We start from the raw sequence: 23,876 nt of genomic DNA on the forward strand, positions 1-23,876 counted from the left end.
TCAGAGCACTGCAGTTCCGTCACAGAGATCTGAATGGTCCTGAGACATATGAAGGGCGCAAATAAGCTTCTAGATCACAGCGTAAGACAGAGTTAATGGAGAGGAGGATTCATACAGCAGATCCAGAGAAGCTGCTGCTTTTGCAAAGCAGGCAGCTGCCAGAGAAGTCTTATGGAACGTACCAGGCAGCGGGACTTTGCCCTATACCTGTAGCAAGTCAAGCTACCTGCCCTCAGCGCAGCCCTATGTTTAGACCGCAGGATCCTGGCCTAAATCTCACCTAATCCAGCTGTAATTTTCTCTAGATATCTGTAACCACATAACCTACTTCTGATGTGTGCATGAAGAAAGAGGCTGTCATGTCAGGTACGACCTCCATAGCACAGTCAGAAGAGTAGTCACAACTTGGCCACAAGGGCAGTTTTCAGTATAATTCTAAAAAAAACAGGAGAAAACCAAAATGTAGCTGGGTTTCCAGAAAGTGTGTCATTTAGCAACACTATAGGAGTCTACTAACTAAAATTCCACCAAAAGTTTTGCTTCTCAGGCCATATATCTCTGCTGTATTATTTGAAATGCTGAATGTTGTTGGTCTGTTTTTTGAGGAAGAACAAGATAGAAGAATCAATAACCTTTGAAAAATTAAAAAAAAATATTCATTTGTGGACTTAACAGATGGACATATGAGTAATTTCAAATTATTACAAAACTGATTTGCTAAGAATGACAAAAACATTTAAGTTTTGCATTTCAAAAATAATATAATACTTACATAATTTTATAGAAAGTTGAAAACTGCACTCCTGTCGCGAATCCCAATTTAGGATCCTGCCGACTACACCAATTTGTTGCAAATGAGTGATTTAGATCACTTAAAGAATCACCATCAAAGCTATTAGCAAAAATGGTTTTACTATGACGTTGTAAAAGTGCAACTTAACAAAGTTCGATGCCAAGGTTCACTCAATTAGTTACTGCGTGGAAGAAGAGTCTAAGTTTGGACCTAGACTCCTCTCTGAGAAGGAGTTTAGAAAGCAAGGGGGTCCACTCTGGACCTCGTGACTCCACAGGAGGGTCCTCCTTACCCTTTGCATCCCCGTTCTCTCTGTGAATCATTTTAACTTGAGTGTAACTCAATTTTCCTTTGTATGTTTCTTCCATGCAGTAATTAATAGAGTGAACCTCATTGCTTAATAATATAAGCAGTTATTTTGCAGTGTATATTTTTTTCTTCTATGATGGGAGAGAAAGAGAAGGGAACAAGAATCTTAGTTTTGTTTTCTTTTTGAGAAATGGGGATTGTATTATTTTGTATTTGGTTCTGGCTGATTTATAGATATTAGCTGGAAAATGGGATAAATTCAGAGCAAGGGAATAGTTTGTAAGAACTCCTCATCAATGTTCACAGAATAAAAAATCCATCAGCATATAAGCACTGCTTTTTAAAGGTTAGTAGTTGTACGGGTTGTCCTCAGAATCTTAATTATGAAAAATAACAAATTTGGCATGGGTAATCGTAGAACTATTAATTTTAATTTGTATTTCAAGAGTGCAGAAACACATATACAGATAGTAGAAAACTTTTTGAACTGAATTGCACTAATTTTTTCTCCAGATTAATTAAATGAGTGCTCTTTAACTCTCTTCGTGATCAACCATAATCAGGCCTTTCATTTCACCTTCAGGCTTATGCTTTCCTGAGTGACACTACTGTAATTAAATTTCTTTTCTTTTTCTTGCATTTAAATTGTTCCTTTTCATTCATTAACAAACTGTACATGAACATTTGTTGTCCATATGAAATTGTGATAATAGAAATCTTGCAAACTGAAATAGCTGTATGTTTTCCCACTCTGAAGGCTGGAAAACTTGGAAAACAGTTGAAATGTAACAGGCTGCTTTTGCCAAGTTTTCTGTCAACTGAATAGGAATATCTGTGAAATTAAGTAACATTTTCATACTTGATGGTGTGTCAATTGTTTTTAAAAAAAGATAGCTAGTTGATACAGCCATCTAAATATGAAAACATATTAGCAGTGCGTTTCTCTGTTTTGATCGCTGCAGGCTCTCTCTCTTTTGGCATAGCTTCAAGAATAACTGAGAGCATGGCAGGTTCCTTGTCTTAGCCATCTTCTTGCACACATGTTGGTGCACTAACTTGCCTGGTGTACTCACTTGTGCAGTTTGCTATGCATATGGTCAGTAAGGGGGAACTATAAAGACAGCTTCTGGGGTAGGACTACTATGTGCCCAGTTTCCCAATAATGTCCTTTTTCCCAACCTGAAGCGTCCTCCTAGATGAAGATTTTTGACCAGGCTGCAGGAAACCATTATGTCAGCCATGTCTGTTGACCATGTTCAGACCAATGGTGCTGCACAGCTTGTGTGCACAAATCCCTCTCAGGGATGCTCTCAAAAGGCAAGGGTTTTCCTTTTGTCCATCACTGCTCTTACTGAGTTTGTTGCACCTGTCACTGCCTCCAGTGGGAACCGATTCGGACACGTCTGGCTGGGTTTGGGCAGTCTTCGCCTGATGTCTCACAGCCCCGTGGAGCGAACATCTGTACCTTGCTCCCATTTGAGTGCTTCCGTAAAGGCAGGCCCCTGTGGCAACCAGCCATCCAGGGCAGGCAGCTCCTCACAGAAAGAAGACAAACGCACCATACCAACATTTCATATTTATTATTGTACCACTTATTCTGCACTGTAATGGGCTATATATATGTTCAGCTACCTGAGCATCCTGGGAGACTTCTAAAACCTGGCAGCAGCTGGAGGTATTAATAAACCATAACTTATTTTCCACATCAATTTCATAACCAGAGAACACAAAACGATTTTTAGACATTTTAATATGTTCATGCCAAGGTTTAATAACTAGCATTTACCTCAACAGTGTGAGCTGGGCAAAAACTTGCATGCTTGTGTCAAAGCATAACGTTTGAAGCGGCATCTGTCAGAAAACTTAAAACTACAAGAACGCATATTAAAGTAACTCATTTAAAGTACCGCGGAGGCTCACAGCAGTCGGGGGTGGAAGTGCCCTCCCCCGGCATTAGCCAGATCGGTTCTCGGCACTGCAGGTGCATTAAAACAGCAGCCCACGGGCCTCTCCGCCGCGGCCTGTGGGCTGGCGGGGTCCCGACGCCCGCCCTCACCCCGGGGCCGCGGCCCGACATGGCGGCGGGGCACCCCAACCCCCGCTGCGCTCCTCCCCGCCGCCCGCCCCTTTCCCCGCCCGCTCTCGCTTCGGCGCCAAGCGGCGAAAGAGGTCGGGGCCGCGGCGGGATGAGCGGCCACCAGCCCAGCCGCCACCTGAACGGGTACGCTGCCCGGGCCCGGCCCGCGCGTGGGCTCGCCTCCCTGCCGCCGAGGGCTGCGCTCAGGGGGCAGTGGCTTGGAGGGGCCGCGGATGCGGGGGGGGGGGGCGCGTGGTGCCGTTTCCAGCCTCTTCCCGCCCGTCAGCCGGCGGCTCGCGCTAGCACCGTGCTCCCCCTCGCACCCCTGACTGAACAAACTTCCTCTCTCCTCGGCCGCTCCCGCCGGGGGGTTTAACTCCTGGTGACGGGGGGCGGCGGCCACGCCGGCGGGCCGGCGGTGCTACCGGCTGCGGCCTGCGCCACGCGGCCGGCCCCGGCGTGTGAGGCGGGGAGAGCGGCGGCACCCGCCGCGGTCACCGTCCGGCTGCTTTCGGGGGAGCTGGTATCCTCCGGCAGCCGCGCCGCGGGCCTGGCACTGGCTGGGGGACTCCTAAGCGGGGCAGGGTAGAACGGGAGAGGCAGCTGGGCGCTTACCCCGCGCCTGGCCGCTGTGGGAAGGCTCCCCGTGGAGGTCGGGCTCCGCGGTGCAGAGGGGCTCCCCCGTCGCGGGGGCGCGGGGCCGGCCCGGGCAGCGCCGGCGGTGGCCGTGCGGAGGGAAGCGCCGTGTCCCCGCGGGGAGGCGTTTCTTGAAGTCTCTGAAGGCCCCTCTGAAGGCTCGTGAGGGTACGGCCTGTTTTATTGTTTCGCAGTCATTGGGGTAGGAAAAAGAGCAGGTAGCCTATCTTGTGTTCATTTTTTTCCTGAAATGGAGACTGGCATGAGCAATATGCAATTAATTAAAGTCAAAGAAGTGATGCTGTAAAAGCGAAATACATTCAGTGAAGGGAAATGCTCTTGAACTGCTCACCTGGGCTCAGTATTTCTACAGAGTGTCTGTATTTGCAAGTTTGGTGCGTTATGTCTCAGGAAAAATTCGAATATAGTTAATTTTCAATGCACAGAGTATCGTTTTTCTGTAAGAAAGGTTGATTTTTCTCTCCATCTCTCTCTGAAAACCTTACCTCCCAGTAATGAATAGGTAATAACTGTATCTCAGTATCTATATGAGAGGAAAGATGACAAGCCTCAAGTAGAGGAAATGCCACATTCATTTGATATAATAGCAATCAAACGAAATTACGAGACTTAAAGAAGCAGCTAGTATTGAAAGTCATCAAGAGCACATACCCTGTTTGGCTTTTGGGGAGCAAGAGCATTGCTGAAGATTTTTAATACACACTTCACCTTTTTTTTTTTAACGTTAAATTCTGTGAGTTGCGTGACAAAATATTGATGATCTTCAGTAACTACTGCAGTATAGTTGGAACATTATGCATATGGCATTAGAGATAAGAAAGCAAAGGAAAAACTTAAAGAAGAGGGAGAAGGGGAAAAAAGTCTGATACCCACCAGTTCTCCAGTTGTACTATATTGTTGTGTAATTGACCATCATAATTATCTTATGTAAAGATTTGAGGTGATGTATTCTGTTTTAGGATTCTCAACTACATTTTTCATTGATAGACTTTTTTTTTTAGTAGCTGAATGAAATTTCTTCCTTTTTCAGATGTTGTTACAGCTTACTTGAAGCCTAGATGGGTGAAAAAGAACTGAGAAAGGAGGCACTATCTTCAAATTGCAGAATCTTTTTCTCTTATTTTCCTTTGAAATACTGTTTACGCAGACTTTTCTACAGACTACTAATCACTCTAGACTTTAGGATTTTTTTTCCCCGTTTCTTCTTGAGCAGTGTTACCTTCATGGCTTTCAGTTCCCATTATTTTTATTCTTAAGTTCTTATGAGTTATCACAAGGATAAGCCTTAATTGCTTATTTTACAGCTAGCTGTAATATTTTCTAGAGTAGCTTTCATTCATGCAATTCTAGAACTTACAAATGAGTGTGAGGAAGATGATCAGCTGCCCCAAATCCATAAACTTAATTTTTCTGTGTGTGCTTGACTGCTAGCCAAGTCTTTGGCTTCTGCTCAATCAGAAATTAAGTGTTTTATACCCATTTCACACTCTTGTGTTCCTGTGCATTGAGTTGAGGGAATTATCTCGCCAAACACAGTGATGTTAAGTAGAAGTAATTGAGTAAAGGGGTTTTTTTATGTTCTCTTTGATGTAAGCCTTCTGCTCATTTTTCAGATACTCTCTTCTCTGCTCATTTTTCAGATAAGTGCTTCTCCCTGTGAAGTTGGTACTCTGAGGGACCTCCACTTACATACAGTTCTGTATTTATGAGAAAAGTAAATAGTAGCTTTTGTTGTGTTTTGAATGAATAGGGTTGCTAGGGAATAATTTAACAAAAGCAGATCTCACAATCTCTTAGTTCAGAGTACTATTGTCTTTGTGGAGCCCTTTCCCCAGAATTTTTTATTCGGTGTAGTTCGGCATTGTGTATTGCGTGCCTCTCTGAAGACATAACTGTGAGTGTCACATAGTCGGGAATGTATTAAACTGATCATTTAAAGTCTGATGGTGTTTTGAATTTTGTAAGTCTGCTTTTGTGAGACGTTTTAAATAATCACTTAAATTAGCTGAAGCACTGTCTTGGCATTTCAGTTAACCTGTCAAAGTTGAGTTCAGCATGGAGATGTGTGAGGGCATGTCTTTAATGTCTTCTTTCTGCTGTGAGCTTCTTTGAACACTTCTCTGAACACTTTTCTTTGTTAGTAGGATACAGCCCCAACCCTTTAGTTGTGATGATTCAAGCCAGTTTGGGCACTCTCGGAATCACATACTTGATTTTTGTGTTTGCTTTGACAACTGATAGTTCTAGGCACTATTCACAATGTTGTCAAAGCGTGAGAGAGGTATGCAGTTACACCAAGAGTGTATGTTTCTCCCTCCTTACATTGAGACGATGGCCTTACAGATGATCCTTATTCATTCCAAGAACAAGCCCAAATTGCTAACTTGTAATGTGCTGTATATGAACTATTCAAAACCAGCAATTTATCTTCGGTAAATAGCACCCTGTAGGTTTCTGAAGTACAATTTTGTCATGTGCTGGCATTGTCTTCACTCAAATAGCATAACCTCTTTATGACAAGCTAACTGCAAGCCTCTAATATATGCTATTTTATGGTTTTGGTTATAAAAATGATAATTAACAAAATACTTGTGTTGTAATGTTTGTTTATTTCAGAAAGTGCTGGTACTAGAGTTGCTGGGAGATGTCTTGCATTTATCTACGATGTATTTTTCTGTGTGGCTGTACATTGCTAGAAAGGTATCTCAGCCTTAAGCTGTAGTCCTTGGTAAGAGGAGCCCAAGAAGAAATGCACTGTGCCCCTTGTATTTTGATAGGATAATAACTGTATTTGAGATGTTCCATTGTTTTGGTTTTCAAGTGTAGCAATAATAGATGAGAGTTTGGGGAAATTTCTTTGAATTTGAGCTTTTCCTCGAAATTTGCAAAGCTTAAGTATGTTGGGGGGTGGAGGAGGGAAGAGAGAGATGTCTTTCTTTCCTCCCTTTGAGCTGAAAAGCACAGCAATTCCCCTGTTGCGTCTTATACTGTCCAAGCAGTCTTTCAACCATAAGCAGGCAAGAGAAAATGATGCATCACTTTTTTTTTTTTCCCCCCCTTTTTCCCCCAAAGAAACCCCTCAGTGCAGGGAAGGAAGCAACCTTTTGTGCCACTTTTATACATTATATCTGAGGGAAGAGTTCTTGAACCCATCTCCTTGCAGTTTTTAGAAGGCTTTTTCATAGGACGTAATCTCAAAAGAAACTTAGCAGGGGACTACCAGAATGGCTTACAGCCTCAGATTTTGGTGGTAAGTGTTGTAACGAGAGGCAAACTCATGGCAATAACTGTGCGGGCAGAAACGAATGACTGCACAGGAAGCTACCAAATAGAAACCTAGTGAGCACTTGTTGTAGGCAGAAGTACAAAATAGCTTAGATTAGAGGCTTGCAGTTAGTGCAGTCATCATAAAAAAGATTATGTTGTTTGGGTGAAAAGAATGCCAGTACATGATATACCTGAATCTTAGAAATATACAAGGTGTTATCTGTAAAGGATAAATTGCTCTGTCTTTGAGTAGCTGAGTGCTCTGAACAGCTCAGCTTTCTTATCTAAAACTGAAATTTGCAACCTCGCTTGGGTGCCTTTCCCCTCAAAGAAATGTTGTATATGTAAGTTCCTGGAAAGCACATAACACTGATGGTTTTACTGTTAAAATGTTAGTGAATGTGCACTCTTCTTAGCCAAATTCTGATCCTGGTCACTTTAAACTTGTGCACATTAAAAGAATACAATCTGTAGTAACTCTAGCTCTGTGTTGTTTGCTGATGGCTGTTTTTTTCCATGAACTATAGTTTCAGCAATGAAGCATCCTGCAAAAAACGAGAGGATTATTTGGAATGGCCTGAATATTTTATGGCAGTAGCTTTTTTATCAGCACAAAGAAGCAAGGATCCAAGTTCTCAGGTAAGAAGGCAACGTGTAAAAATAACATCACCTAATCTATATTGCACATCGCTTCAGATGCACATGTAGCACTTTCAGGGATTTCTTATTAAAAGTTATTTCAGTATATAGCTATTGATTTTTTAACATGGTCAGCACCTTTTGTTACGGAAATTCTCTTACTGGGCCTGACCTCATATGTATAATTCTGTGTGTACGTTTGCAGCTTTGAGTTTTGTAAATCTTCTTTTCATCTCAAGGTTAAAATAACATGCATTTTCTCTCCTTTCTCCAGTAAATATAGTCACTGTTAGAGGAGGATATAACTACTGAAAGTTTTAGATTGTAATTTTTTAAGACACAGCATTTTACAAGTTCCTTTTCTGTACCTGTAAGAGGATGAAAATTCCCTTTTGTTTATTTTTGGGTTGATTGGAGTTTTCTTCTAGTTTGGTTCCTCCCTTAGCTTCCCCTTCCGCCTCTGCTTCACTGTCTGTCCCCATTCTTTGCTTCTTTCATGTGCCTCTGTTGAATATTGGTTTGAGGCGATTGACACATCTCCTGAAACTTGCTGTTCTGCAGGACCCAGTCATCCTGTTAGTCTTCGTTTGTGTGAAAAAGTTCAGGAAGCAAATCCCAGCAAAGTCATGAAGTAAAATGTATGTTAACAGTCTGCTCAATTACTCGCTGCCTTCTGTACATTATGGCTCTTAGTTCTCTGAAGGTTATTCACTTAGGGCTAAATTTTTGTTACCCAAGAGCTGGTTGCTAAACACATTGTATGAATTAAAATCAGTACTATTGCCATTTCAATAAATCTAAAATATGAACAGAAAACATAAAAATGATGGAGACTTCATCATTCTCTAAGAAGGGTCCCTGTGCAGACTTGATTTAAAGTAATAAAAGGGTGGGAGTTAAAAGGTCTGGTATTTTGGTGCACGTTTGTGTAAACAAGCCACAAAGATTTGTGAGCCTATCTCTGCCTAGGTCAACACTACTGCATTTCTGTTCCATCTTCAATAACTTTTCTTTTGCAGCTGCTGCTCATACTGGTGCTGGAAAAGCTAGTCTGGGGAGTTGAATTGACAGAAACCTTACATTTAGTAGGGTTAGTTCAGTGCCGGTTCTGCTCCCTGAACTAGGTTCACTTCATAGTTGGACAAGGAACAGTGCTGGCAGGCTGGGATGGGGACTGCATGACTGGAGGGGTATCAGGGTTGCATCTGCTCTGATTTATTCTAAAGCTCCACCAGTTAGGTACAATTGTAGCCTTGCTTACTAGATGGTGTGACTTAATATAAAGTGAAGCTTGTATCTCTTAAAAGTCAGTCCTACGATTTTCATTTTCAGTTCTCATCTTTCTTGTTGATACATCGTTTTGCATGCTGTTGGTACTATATAACTCTGATTTTATTTAGGTTGGTGCCTGCATTGTAAATTCAGAAAACAAGATTGTTGGAATTGGATACAATGGGATGCCTAATGGCTGCAGCGATGATGTACTTCCCTGGACGAGAACAGCAGCACATAGACTAGACACAAAATATCCTTATGGTAAGGCTTCTTGTGGTTGACAGGTCATACTTGTGATGTCTGTGTATGTCAAAGTTCAGTTGGTGAAATATTGATCAGTTTTTCTTCCACTCACCTGATTTTGTTAATGTGCCCGTGTGTGATACATCAGTATAAAAATCAGAGCTCTGAAAATAAATGAAAACAGTCTTTTTGAAAGACTGACTTCCTGGTGAAGTACTTTCATAAATGATTAGCCATTTTGGATTGGGTAGTGAAAACTTGTAAATATAATGCAGCTTATTAGCACACAGTTGCAGTGTATGCAGATGATTGCTGCTTCTGCGTGTGTTCGTCTCCAGAGAAATTAAGGAGAGCATGTATATGCAAAACAAATAATTGGGTCTAAAATACAGGTATTGAAATTGTAAACTCCCGTGGTTGTGAGAGATTCCAGTGTTCAGGTGTTGATGGCATAGGCAATACGTATTACGAAGGAGCTGAATTTTGTTTGTCTTGAAGTATGTGATTGCATTCTGTCATTCCATGCCATTTTTGCGTCATCTGGTGTGCAGTGGATCTACCCTGCTATGGGTGAGGTGACTTCATTGTTTCAGCCTCTGATTTCATTCACATTTACTAAATAGGCAAAAGGAATGAAGTTCAAGGAACGTGTGGACGAGGCACTGTGGGACATGGTTTAATGGGCATGGTGGTGTTAGCTGATGGTTGGACTTGATGATCTTACAGGTCTTTTCCAACCTTAGTGATTCTGTGATTCTGTGAAGAGCAAGGGCGGTTTTATGGTAAATGTGGCTGAGGGCTGCTTTGGATCCTGTCTTTGTCTTTGCAGCAGGCGTAGTTTGGCCTTCTGCAAGCCTGCTTTGAAGGGTCCTCTGTGAATCTTGGTGCACCTATCAACAGGGCTTTACAGTTACTCCTCTGGGCCCGGTGTGGTTTGCAGGAACCAAGGAGGCAACTTGCTGGGATGCCTCAGGCTTCATGCCATGAGTGCTGGGCATGGAAGTAGAGTTGAGAGCTGCCTTGTGGCCTGCAATAGCTGATGTTGGGGAGGAACTGTGGTTAGGACTGGTAAGGAAGAGAGGAGTGTATGCTTTCTTAAATCCCTCTTCGTCCTTCTGCTTCCACACCAGCTCCCTCTGCACCTCTGTGGGGTGAGACCAATGCAGCAGAAGCCATGGGCACAGGAAAAATGGGTATTAGGAGCTCCTTCATCCTTTGCTGCATCTCAGCCTGTCCTGGGCTCAGGAGTGGCAGGGGGAAGAATCACAAAACTGAACAAGAGCCTGGAGAAATTCTCCCTTCCCCCTCCATGGGTGGTGGGAATGAGCACCAGAGTTCAGCTTTTGCAAAGAGATATTGACTCTTTTCCAGTGTACAGTATTTATCTCTGCCTACTAATTCTGTTTTTTACTTGTAACTTCTAACAATTGGTCTGATACAGAAATTAGACTTGCATGAGTTTTGCCATTCCCTGTGTTCACCCAGAGCTCCCTCTAAAAACTGGCATTACATTTTCTGGTTTCCCATAGCATTGAAGTGAAAGATGATGTGCAGTGGTTCAGCACATAATTTATCAGTTTCATATTTGAGTTCTTAAAACCCTGGTACTTCATCCTTGTTCACTTCACCAATTTATTATAAAACCTCTAATGTTAACTCTTAAGCTTGAGACAGTTTCATATTATTTTTCATAAGACATGTATTCCCGATAAGAGGGCCAGCTGCTGCCAAATTTTAAGCTGCTCTAAAGCAAGGAAGCACTGGTTTTGCATATAATGATGGTACCATAATGGTACAACTTCGTATGACTGCTCTTTATTTATAGGGTGAGGAAACAAGTGTTAGCCCATCGATTAAATACAAAGTACTGAAAACAGAATATTGATTTTGGTTGAATCTTTATGCTGCTGTAAGGTCTCAGTTCTGAACTAAGATCAGTGTGGGTGGTCTCTGGGACCTGAGAATGTTCCAGGCACTCAAATCTAAGCTGACCAATTTACGCTAAAAATGCTGTATGAATTTGTGAGGAATCATTGTACAAGATGACCGGAGAATTTATTTTTTTGTTTTAGTTGACTCTCAAAGATGTGGAGTAAAGTAAAAATCTCTAATACATGGTGTTTAAAAAAATGCACTAACCAATCTAACAGCCTGGAGAGATGAGTTCATTTCCAGGAGTTGGTCTAACTATTGCCCTTCCCCCCAGGAATCTTAGTCTTCACCTCATTAAAAAAATTACAACTTTGTAACATAAAGTGTCTGCTGTGATGAATAAACGACCTATTTTGTAATTCACAGATCATTTAAACTCCGGCAGTTTCTTATTAATCTTGATAGCACAGTTGATGTGCCAGACAGGTGTATATAAAAAACCCCAAACTTTTACTTTAAAATATTCTGGTAGATGCAAAGAGACACATAGAATTGCTGCTAAAATCTCGTTAAACTGTCATGTTTCCTTTCTGCTTTTGCTAATCATCACAGTATTTGTGTAAATTGAACTTTTTATCCTTGCTTTTTCCTGACTAGCTTGTTCAGAGATGATACAATCTTACTGTGTGCTCCATTAGCCTATCATGGGAATGCTGGCACCTTCATCGCTATAGCTGCAGTGTAGCTTATTAGATAAAGCTGATGGTAATCGTGCATGTACCACCACGCTAACTTGGAAGATGTCTTCTGGAGCTACTTCATGCATCTGCAGTGCTACAGAAAAGGGCTGGGGATGGGTCTGAATGCTGACCTCCTGGTTTTATGTACTGTTGTAGGTTAGGCATAAACATTAGCTCACTTCCATCTGTTTTGGACCACTCTGACTAGCTTTCTCCAGAACAAAGCCTGAGTATTGCTCCACAAATGGCTCACTCAAAGGCTGCTCCGGAGGGCAGGATGGAAAAAAGGCTGTAAAAAAACCTGTCATCCTGTATAGGCCTATAACAAAAAGCCTGCTGAGATGGTATGCTTAACCCTCCTCCCTCCCTCAGGCCGTACTGGGGGATGTGCAAGGCATACTCCATTTCATGCTGTGAAAATACCACTCTGGTAGGCTGCAAAAAAGTCATCTCACTTCTTTATGCACTTTGAACTGAAACATACAAAATAAGTATGTGGTGCCGTGGGATTCTTGAGACATGGAGCCTTGAGGAAACCCAGGGCCAAGTGCTGTGTAATGCTGATGGAGCCCTGGATAAGATGAACACGAGCCAGTCTGTGCCAGTTGGTCTCAGTGCCAGGGGTCAGTCCCTGGCCCTGTCTGTGTTTAGCAGCATAGATATAGCAGGTGATTGGACCCAGAGGCTATCTTTGCAGAAGTGTATTAGATGATCCTCTAATAAATTTATTGAGCTCCAGCAGAATGGATGGATGCATTGACCCCATAGCTCTGATCAGATTCACTGTTTCATGGCTAGAAAACTTCCAGTTTACACCCTAAATTTACTTGTGTTAGTTTATATATTCTTGTGTGTATGGGCATTGTTCTTTTAGCTTTTCTTATTCACTGTGATTAACCCTTCCGCCTTTCCCCCCTTCCCTTGTGCACTTACTGATAACAATAACCTTTTGAACTTTTGTTGTGAGGCTAAACAAGTCCTGTCACTCTTAAATTTTTCTGTATCTTGAAACTTGTTGGCTTGAAATTCACCAGTGTCTCAGTTATCTATGTCTGCTGCAATATACTGTACATATCTAACCTGCACCCCGGAAGTGTGGGTTCTGCTCAGCTCAGTGTTAGGGAAAGGGTCGTGCTTGGTTAAAAAATTTGTATTTACCAGGGAGGTGGTTGAGTCACCATCACTGGAGGTGTTCAAGGACCATGTGGACGAGGCATTGTGGGATATGGTTTAGTGGGCATAGTGGTGTTGGGTTGATGGTTGGACTTGATGATCTTACAGGTCTTTTCCAACCTTAGTGATTCTGTGATTCTGAGTGTAACCTGAGCTGCTACTGAAAGCAAGCATCAAAATGTGGTAGGTAGTGCTGACTTTACCTTAGAGGATGCAAAGGTTTGCAAGGCATTTGGATATTACAGGAATAGTGATGTGGATCACCTGTGTTGATACTATACATTCCTTATAAGAGTCTTGAAGCAGATTAAAACTTCTTTCCTTCTAATTGTAGTATATATTTGAACAGTTTAGTAGTCTAGCCTTGTTATGTCAGAGAGCACTGGATGTTTTGCAGAATGCCATTTTTCGCAGCGCAAAATTGCGCTTTGGTTGCTATGTTGGAACTGGCTCTTTCCAGGCTGCCACTGTGACAGGAGGGACGATGTGTCTGCACACATGAGAGAACTGGAAGGCCGTTTTGAATACCTGCTTTACTAAGATGTTATTAAAAGCTCTTCCTGAAGCATTGTGTTCAGTACCGTGCGCAGAAGCTTCTTAATAATTAGACAAAATTCTGGCTTTTAGAGTCAAAAGTGAGTGCCCTCTGTTAGATGAATCCAAGGATTTGATGATGCTCAGTTTCCTCTCACCGATCATTTAGAATACTACATTTTTCTCCTATTAACACAAGTCTTCCCACTAATGCTAGTTGCTGTGGTCCTGTTATGCCCTCTGTCTCCACTGTAAACTAAGAACATCCATTTGACAACCAGTCTCTAATTAAAAGAGTTTTAAATTAAAATGAATGGCAAATTTAGAAACCTCTGAGCAATAGAGAAAATATTGAGTAAATATGCTTACAAATATTTATACAGGTTCAGATACGATAAAATATGTGCTGTGGCAAAAAGTATGCTCTAATTGAACAGTACCTGCTGTGTAAAATGAAACAAACTGTTATCAACATTTCCTCATGTTAGGATTATGAGCTTTTCGTCAATTTTTTAGAGAGATGAACACTCGAAGATATTCAGGCAAATGTTACTTTTGTAGAAGCTGTTATTTTGACAGCACAAAACTTGATAAGGCACTGTGAAGAAGTGTGATGCTCCCTCTCCAACTGGCAATGTGAAGCTGAGGCTTCAGCTGGAAAGGGGATCTACAGGAGACAGTCTCCACCTACAGCCACTCACTCTCTCGTCCTGCATGGATTTCTGTCTAATTCTGGTGGCATACATCAAATCTCTAGAACGTTTGGAGATTTGGAAACACCAAGAATAATTTCCCTCGTTCTGCTTGCCCACTAAGAAACACTTGTGTTCTGCTGAGAGTAGAACAAACTTGGAGCAGGATGGAAGGAACTGGGAAATGGGGTGGATTAGCTAATGCTTCTCAGGTTTTGAGAGGGGCTTCTCTGGTTTGCCCCCAGCAGATTTTGTGATGTTCATAAATGGGCTGAGTGGTTCCCATCTTCACTTCCCAGTTCTCCTTTTTCACGGAAGAAAGCAGCAAGGCTGGGGCTGTTCCCTTTTTCTGACTGCAGTCTGAAGAGGCTAGGACTCCAGTGAAATCTGGTGGTGTTATCCTTGCCTTCCTGCCTTGACCACAGCAACCGCTCTTGCTCCAGCATGCAGAGTGAGAAAGAGAGCAGCAGGCATGGCTGAGGGCAGTGTCAGCCCAACATCAGTGTCCTGCCTTCCCCTAATGCAGTGACCAGCAACCATCCCTACGCTTTCACAAAGGTTGAAAAAGATTGATGTCATTCTACAAATTCCAGATCCATCAACCTCTGTCCCCAGTGGTTGTCATTCCAGACCCTCTTCCTTTCAATAATATCTTGGTCCCTTCTGTGATCCTTACTGTGTCCAGTGTCAGGGGTCCGGCAAGCAAAGGATGACTGGTAGGTGGAGCTTGGACAAAGATGGGATGGACAAGGGATGAACATGAAAAGATGAAGATTTCACCAAAAGACTGAGAAGAAGTGGGCCAAATTACAGAACTCCCTGTATCCATTTCTGCGCCAGGTTTATGTTGAAGGTTGTGCTATTACCATATATTTGGTTGGTTAACATGACAGTATAAAAAGTTATGTAATAAATAAGTCAAAACTTGCTGTGTGACAATCTATATGCATTGAAATGTATTCTTTTCAAATGTAACACCACATTTAGTGCATAATTTCTCAAAATTCCTAGTCTGCCTCAGTTAGTAATTAGTCACATAGAAAGGTCACTCCCCCCAGCCACTCCTTTGGTTGCTTCTTCAAAGGTGACATATTATGGTAGTCCCTGCTCCAAGCTCTTCATCAAACATGTAAGCCTTTAAACAGTATTAAGAAACACTTTGACTAGTCCTGTGGTTCTTATAAAAGTGTTTTGACTAGTGCTTTTGGTAGGTGGGAAGAGTACTTCTGACTCTGCAACCCACTAAGAGCATGTTCATGTTAAGTGGTTAATCCTGAAAAATGACCAGTAATAGGGTAAGTAGGGGGTCTCATATTTCCAGGTAGGCTTAAGGATGAGTGCTACCTCATATATGCAACACAAAGCAGTATGCAGTGAGAAAAGGTAGAAACACTAGCAATTAATACTACCAGTAATGAAGCAGTCATTCCTCTGTGTTTGGTTTTTTTTTTTTCCCCCTCTTGTGAATATAGTAGCAGGTGGTGGGAATGCCAGAGCACACGCTAACTTCTCATTGCGTGGTTATTTCTTCCAGCTAATGAAGCCTTTTGAGAATACTTTTCAAAGCCACTTTTCCAGAATGGAAACCAGTGTTGCAGACTTAATATTATGTCGGCTATACGTGAATGTAATTGTTTTAAAAAAACAAAACACTGGGGCCCCCCCATAGGGTATTGTAAAAATTCTTAGTTTTACTACTCTATTTCTATAAATGTATATTTATGTAAATACAGTTTTCAGAGTTCTGAATACTGTGCACCTGTGAAAGGTTATTTTAAGTTAGCTTCTTATTGTCTGAGAGAGAACAATATGTAACTATTAGTAGGAGCTCTTAACAGGTTAGAAAACTTCATAACACCACAAATGTGAACTACTTAGTTACAAAGGGAGGGATTTTGGACTCCTGGATTTGTTTTCTGTCTCTCACTAATGCTTTGTACAAAGCTGGGCAGGTCTATAAGAAAAAGCTGGGGATGATAGACTATCTTATCTATAAATCGGTTAACAGTCAATGCCTATCTGCCAGAGAGAGGGGAATATGAGGAAGAGGAAATGAATAGTGATGGGACAAAGCCTAAAAATATTTGTCTGATGCCCATACCTTCTTAAGGACCATCTAGTATAATATCCCTTACAGGGACCAGTAGCAGATGTCTAGGGAAATGTATAAAACAAAGACACATGTAATGATAGTTTCCCAGAATATTCTTCCAAGTTCCAACAACTGAGCCAAAATGGTTTTGTATTTAATAGCCCAGTAGACTAAAAAAAATAAATATTGGAAGGAAAAAGACGACTTCTGGAATCAATGCAAACTTCTAGTGACGTACTACTTTCTGCGGTAAGTGCAGTAAAATACTTGGTTAGCCTACAGGGTGCATGAAAAACCTACCTCCTTTTGCTTTTGAAACGAAAGCCTGCTGGGTTTGTTGGAGACCCCACTACTTTTTGTCTTGGAATGATTAGTCTGTGTTTCTTCCTTATTACTCTCTCTGTGTCTTCTTTCCACACTGGAGAGTTGTAATTGTTCTTAACTTATGTTAAGATGGTCAGGAGGCAAAATTTCTCTCTTCCCTCGCTCCAGCTGATTACCTTCTATAAATTATTTTTGGCCTGAACTTGTTTTTGCTTGGGAAGAGGTTTGTTGTTGAAAGTTTGTAGAAGTCTGCAGAAAGAGTCTTTCTAATCAGCACAGGAAGGAAACTTGTTGCCGTGCTAATAATGAAACTTCTCTGGTTTTATGGTTGAAGATTTCTGAGTTTTAGTGAAGGAAAAGTATTTACTGAAGGAATAAGGGTTTTTTTTAGTTCTGTGAGCCTTTGAAAACATTCCCTTATCCTTCTTTCTGGAGGCCTTCCATATTTTAGACTGCTGCCTAGAACATAAGTATATTGTTCGAAGAAACTTAAAAGTGATGTTTCTGTCCTGTTGACATAACCTAGTTCCAGTTGTGGAAATAATGATACTCTTTTTCACTGAATCCTCTGTAACCCCAGAAAAAAAATTCTCTGACTATTTATTGCAAAGGCTACATAAGATCAGTACAAGTCAGTAATATACTTGCAGTTAAATGTATTTTCTGGGTTTTCTATGTGTATATGTTCATATAATTGTATGTCTTGTACACTTAATGGCGTATGTTTAAAATACAGTGTGACCCAATTACAGTTGCAATAAAAATGATAATAATAGTAATAGAAACCTTAATGCGATGGTGCTTGGGATTTTTTTTTTTTGGTTAATTTCCTATCTTTTATGTTAGTTTCTGACTTTACTGTTTATGAGAAGGTATGTGGACAGCATGGTCATGGTGATGCTGGGGACTGCTTGTAGAAGTCGATACTGAGCTTTCTTTAGCAAGTGTTTGGTCCTTTGTGACTTGTCTACATGGGAAAGCTTGTACGCTGTAAGTTAGGCTGTAAATTTATAGTGCGTTAGCTGTTATATAGAAAATTCCATGTAGACATTTATTGCATACAGAAAACATTTCCATTCCTCAAGGATTCCTGCATGTTGAAGGTGCTGCACTCAGTTATTCTTTGTGTGGTGAGTTCATTCACGCAGAAATCAGTACATAGTAGCAAGTATACTATGAGCTTGTGCTCCTAACTTTGCCTCTTTTAGTTTTCCCACATATTCAAGGGAGAGGAAAGTGTGTGTTTTTTTTTTTTTAATCCATTCTTCAAAACAAGCAGTGGAAAAACTCATAATGTTGTCTACACATGCAGGTCTCTAGATCAGCTCAAACCCACACCATGCTTCAGCACCTGTTTATGAAGTAAGTCAGGGCAGCAGGCAGTTTCTTAGTAGGTAGGTATATAAATTATGCAACTTGCTGTCATTCCTAGGAGTAAACAGGAAGTTCTCACATAGATCCTAATGTTTTTTTCAGAGGTTCATGGTGGATGACACAGAAACTATGCTCTTCTCACCTGTGTTGGTAACACATTAGATAATCTGCTGATGTGTACAGCATAAAAACTTAACCCCTAAGGTGCGATCTGTCCAGAAAGAGCTATTGTATTACGGTGGAATAAGGCAGAGTAGTCTGTTGCTACCTGGCCTATCTTAAATCCATGGAGAAATAGAGGACTTTGTTTTCCTGCTTGGGAAGTCTGGCACCTTTTAATGAGCAGTAAACTCACTTTAATATTAAAGCTGGGACGTTTTTATGGTTGAGTGTGTCTTGTGTATTCTTGGGGTGAGAGAATCATGCAGCAGTGCTGAGCCGTTCTGAGACCCAGAGGACAGAGCTGCTCGGTTTTACTTCGTGATTCTCCTGCCTTTAAGAGCACACAGTGCGCTGTTATAACCGTAAGACTGTTCCTATCTGTGCATGTAAACACATAAATGAGCTGTTTTATACTGGCAATTAGATACTCCAGAGAGTTGTGAAGCTGTGAGATATTGCTTCACTTAGGGTGGTTGCAACTACTTGGCCCACAGCCTGGGGCTTTGTTGCCTGCAATAGGTGTTAGCAAATGGCAATGCTAATGCGCTTAATGATATCATTACTAATCGTCAGCCTGGTCAGAACAATTGACCTTCATTGATCTTCGTATTTCTGCTTTTATTTCTTCCTCTGCCCTTTATGACAAGCTGTGCAAGCTATTTGCCTTTGAAAGGATCTAAGCAGTTATATTGTAACACTTTAATTGTAGTTTGACTGATTTATTTTAATGAACGGTATTATGAATTGTTTCTTTCCTTTTTTTAAATCAGTGTGCCATGCCGAATTGAATGCCATTATGAACAAAAACTCAGCTGATGTGAAAGGCTGCAGCATGTATGTTGCCTTATTTCCATGTAATGAATGTGCAAAGCTCATCATCCAGGCAGGTAAGGAGCAGTGCCAGCTTGATTTGTCAGGGTTGCAGTGCTGCCTGCTTGCTGGTATCTTATCACGGATGTATTTGATGTTAAATTGCTGCTGTTAGATCTAAATTAATTGCACTGTCAACTTCATAAGATGCTACTTGTGGGGGTTTTCTGCATCTGAATGGTGCCAAATTTTTCCAGTGCTAATTGCATCTTCTGTGATTCTAAGCGTGCTTCTAATTTAGGTTTGTAACTTCTTAGACCAGGAACTGCCAAAGAACAACACAGGCTTTGCATATAATTACTGTCAATTTTACTGTGCTCTGACACATTGAATAGAGTAGGGCAGAAGGAAATAAACTTCTGCATGACAAAAGGTCTGTTGGGAGTATATACATGAAATTTTAATTTGAATGTGATGCATGGTAGATATTTGAAGATTTTAAAATATCTTTGCACATAAATGTCATAAGACTTCTATGATCCTACTTTAATTATGTCTTTCATTACAATTGTTATAAATCTGTGCCACTGCAGCAAATGTGCTGGCCTAAATGTGTCGCCTTTTTTCAGATTAGGCATATCTGCAGTAGGCTTCAGTTCCATAAAAATCTCTGCTTTAAGGTAGCATATATTTTGCTCATTGAGTAAAGTCTTGCAATCCTAGCATGGATTGCTATTCCGGGGAGTTTCTTTCACCACTAATGACCACGGGAAGCTAGGAAGAAAGTAGCAAACAGAATCCTTCTCTATTTTGGTCAGTAAGGCTTGAAATGAAGAGAGGTGAAGGTGGAAAGATGATGGTATTCTGTATTTGTGCTACATTTCTCTTATTTACAGAATCAAAATCAAATGGTCATCAAGGTAGATTGGCTGCTGGTTTGCAATGTAATCACTCATCCTTTTCCTTATGCACTTAGGTCAGCACTAAATTGCAATCTATTGATATTTATGTTGTCTGGTAAATACAGCAACGTGTTGATAGGCTCTGAAATGCTTGTAACTTCTCCTAGGTTAACTTTTACACTTCTCCCCTGCCTAAGTAATTTAGGCATAGATCATTTAACAATTTGAGACAGCATGCATTTATGATGATATGAAGATGGGACTGGGAGTTATTTACAAAACTGAGAACAAAAGGAAAAAGCATCCTTTTATAGCTATGTATTTGGAAGGGGAATGGGATTTGGGTTTAAGTTTTTTTATCTATATTAGAGAGAACGATAAGGTTTCAATTACTTTTGCAAAAATGCTTAATTTCTAGACTATCTTGTGGTTTTGCCTGTGACTTTTCGGTCTGGTTTTCTGAGTTAAACTTAGGTAAAAGTGGAGAAAACCATTTTCCAACATTTTTGAAAGAATTGTCTTCCAAAACAGCTCCACCTTACATAGCCTTATTCTCAAGTACAGTCTGTAGTATTTTGGGAAGTAGGCGTATACCAAGGAGTTCTAGAGTATGTGGATGAATGCTGCCTTTTCTGATTTTGTGCACCAGTTTTTGTATGACATTACTTTTTTTTTTCCAGTGTAATTCTAACATTTTTCTATATGCCTTTTTTAGGCATAAAGGAAGTTATTTTTATGTCTGACAAGTATCATGACACTACAGAAATGACAGCTGCACGGCGGATGTTTGATTTAGCAGGTATTATATACAGGTAAGAGAACTTTGGATTAACTTTGTTTTTATTTTTGAAAGGAAAAAATGGTGTGTGAAAGAAACCAACTTTAGGGCAAAAGTTTTTCTTCTTTGCATTGTGCAGCATTTTGTTCTTTTGTAGTGTTTGTATATGGCTTGCTCTGTATGCCTGCAAAAGATACTGGATTGACAGACTGTTGCACCATTCTTTTTGTCTTGTGTATGGTTACATTTCAATTTCTTAACGTTTGTATGAGAAAATGGTCCACTTACTTAGAATATTAATTTCATTCCTGGACTGAATTTGAATTCAGTGAATTTGAAGTGAAATTGCTAATATGATGGTTATTTGTTATATTGTACTCGGGAGAGTCATTGCTGACCCTGCTTCGAGAAGGAGGTTAGACTAGATGACCTCCTGAAGTCCATTACAACCTGAATTATCCTATGATTGTATGAATTGGACTGAAATGAACAACTGATTTTTTTTGTAGATTACCTGATCCTTATTGAAACTTTAGTATCTTTTTGTTGCAGTCAATTTGGGAAGGTGTCAAACCAGCCATTCGTAATTAATTCTTGGTGCCTATAGCTGTCTGGTCTTCTTTGGTCAGCTTTTCTTGTGATAAAAGGATAAAACTTGGAATATTCCTTTGCCTTAAAGTAATGAGAATCTGAAAAATGTTTGAAGAGTGGGGTTTTTAAAGACACTGACAGAGATACCTAAAGACAATCTGTTCAACAGCTAGTTTGATAGCAGTAACATGCTGTGGGTGAGGCTAATTATGCAGTCAGGGAGGCTTTGCAACTCTAAAAAGTTTTACAATATTAATATAAAGGCTTCGAAAAATTTGCAAACATAACAATTCTGACAGATAAAATATTAGGATGAAAGGTACCTACTGGGCTAAGAAACATCCACGAAAAAACACAGCAGTACTTGAAATTCAGTTTTAGTCCTTCAGTGTATTTCCTGTCTACTAAGACTATTTGACTAAGAAGCATAAATCATTCTCTTGCAAGTCAAATCTTGTAACTTCTCCAGGGTGAGAAATGTTTCTTGCATTTCATATTGCTATTCTGGACAAAGCATTCAGAGATTCTGTGGTCAGCTGCATGTGCTTTTCTGTGTTGACTGTTATTCATTCTTGTATTGATTATTAAGGATGTAGGTGGTACTTAATGAATCTCTTGAACTGAACTGCAGAGCTTAATTAGGCACTAAATCCACACTATTTGCATAATCCTTTGTTTACTGGTAGACTGGAAAATATATCCTCAGTCCCCAAATACCTTCCTTGCTAATTGCTGTGGCAGATGCTCTAATGATAATAAAAGGAAACGTTTTGTGGCAGTATTAATTTTACTGTTCTAAAGTTACAATTTTAAAATTATTCCCTCTTAACTAGTTTGGTTTTTCCCCAGTATGATGCATAATGTGATCTATTTCCCTAGCACAAAAAATATTTTAATATGCTTAGGCAAAGTTTGAAAGTGTTCTTTGAAAACTTGTCAGGAAAAAAGTGATCAAAATATTTATCAAAATATATTCAAAATATCTTTTATATATACATACGTATACATATATGTGTATATACAATACATATAGATTATATTAAAATACTTTTATATATACATACATGTGTACCTGTATCTGTAAATGTATATTAAAATATTTGAAATATAAATATATATGAACAAAAATCCCAGTCCTGGTAACATGATACCACCACCTGCAGCTAAGTTGTTAAAAGTTCTTTGCCTCCTGGGTAATTTATGAACTCCAATAGCCGAAGAATGTACAGGCTACCCCACCCCATGTGTCTTTTTTGTCTTAGTCTTTCTTGTCCAGGTTTCTCTCAGTGTGGTGCACTATAATTGGCTCCCACAGAGATGAAAACTATGTGAATCCAAGGAGGGTTTTTTTTTTTTTATTCCTTCAAAAATTTAGCTGGAGCTAAAGCAAGCAAAACATTTTAACTACTCACTAATATCTGTATTTTTCTTTATTTTAGGGAATTCAAGCCAAAGTGTAACAAGATTGTCATCGACTTTGATTCAATTAACAGCAGACCAAGTCAAAAGCTTCTGTGAATTAAGTCTCATTAAGTCTCTGGAAGACTGTGATTATCCTTTTTTAAAAAGATGCTAATTCCTTTCATCTTGAAGTTACTTGCAACTTTTTTATGGCTTCTGTAGCTAAAGTAGACTTCTAAGAAATTCAAGGCATAAAATGTCCCCCTCACTTCATCTTGTCATGTGGAATCTAAATCTACTTAAAATTTTTGAATGCCTTTGTCAAAACTGCTTAAAAAGTCTAGAGACATGTAGATGAGACAATACAATGTGTGTGAAGAAAACTGTTCTGATTCTTGCTGTATTCATCACCATGTGCTCTGATAGGCTGTCAGCATTGATTTAGACTCAGTTTAACAGTAGTACTTACTGTAACCAGTAGTACAGTGGAATACGCTAATACATGTTGATCTCTATTGGATATGTGAACCTAAATAGTTGATCCTAATAAAGAGCAAAAAATGTTATCCATGCAAATACTAATCTTCCAAGTAGCATAACACTAATATTTTAAAAGGTTATGCAGTTTAAAGAATGTGTGATATTCTGCATGTGTTATCCAACAAATGAAATACCAATTTTTTCATTTAATTGCTGTCTAACATTGTCATACATGGGGAGGGGTGAGAGAGGAAGTGTTCTGAGAATGGTCTGTGTTGGACGGAGCTTTACAGGTGCTTTCAAGTCCTTGTTTTCCCCAAGACTCCAGAATTGCAGGGGGTTCAGGGAGTAAATCATTTGGCTCTTTACCTTTGGGACCCTTACTTGGAGTTGGTTTTCATGTATAGATGGAAGTTACTTTATTGGTCTAACCTATTTCTAGACAATCCAACATAGTTCAGTCTGTACTATGTATCAGCCTGTAAGGTAACTGAATCATTTATTGTCCTCTGAGAGAAATTGGAGATAGTCAACCCATATCCATATCTGTGCCAAAAGAGGTAATTATGGTGTTAGTTTGTTTCCCAGTGCTGGCATAGTACCTTCATTTTCATAAATGTTGCCTAAAATAATATCCTTTTTAATTTTATCTTGAGATCTGGGAATAGATTTTAGTTCCTTTTCTCTAATT

At 40.1% G+C, this 23,876-nt stretch overlaps 1 protein-coding gene across 1 annotated transcript; it reads left to right on the forward strand.

The window, feature by feature from the left end:
- Positions 1 to 3,277: 3,277 nt before the first annotated feature.
- Positions 3,278 to 23,555, forward strand: DCTD (dCMP deaminase). Its single transcript, XM_059817962.1, has 6 exons — positions 3,278 to 3,323; positions 7,631 to 7,742; positions 9,143 to 9,278; positions 18,994 to 19,110; positions 20,651 to 20,747; positions 22,744 to 23,555. The coding sequence occupies exons 1-6, from the start codon at positions 3,289 to 3,291 to the stop codon at positions 22,820 to 22,822; spliced, it is 576 nt and encodes a 191-aa protein (XP_059673945.1). The 5' UTR covers positions 3,278 to 3,288; the 3' UTR covers positions 22,823 to 23,555.
- Positions 23,556 to 23,876: the final 321 nt, after the last annotated feature.

The sequence above is a fragment of the Gavia stellata genome, chromosome 5 (genome assembly GCF_030936135.1).
Source record: "Gavia stellata isolate bGavSte3 chromosome 5, bGavSte3.hap2, whole genome shotgun sequence".
Classification (NCBI taxonomy): Eukaryota; Metazoa; Chordata; class Aves; order Gaviiformes; family Gaviidae; genus Gavia; species Gavia stellata.

Coding starts and splice junctions, on each gene's coding strand:
- DCTD (XM_059817962.1), top strand. CDS start 3,289: ATGAGCGGCCACCAGCCCAGCCGCCACCTGAACGG. Junction 9,279..18,993: donor AGACACAAAATATCCTTATG/GTAAGGCTTCTT, acceptor TTTTTAAATCAG/TGTGCCATGCCGAATTGAAT. Junction 19,111..20,650: donor AAAGCTCATCATCCAGGCAG/GTAAGGAGCAGT, acceptor TGCCTTTTTTAG/GCATAAAGGAAGTTATTTTT.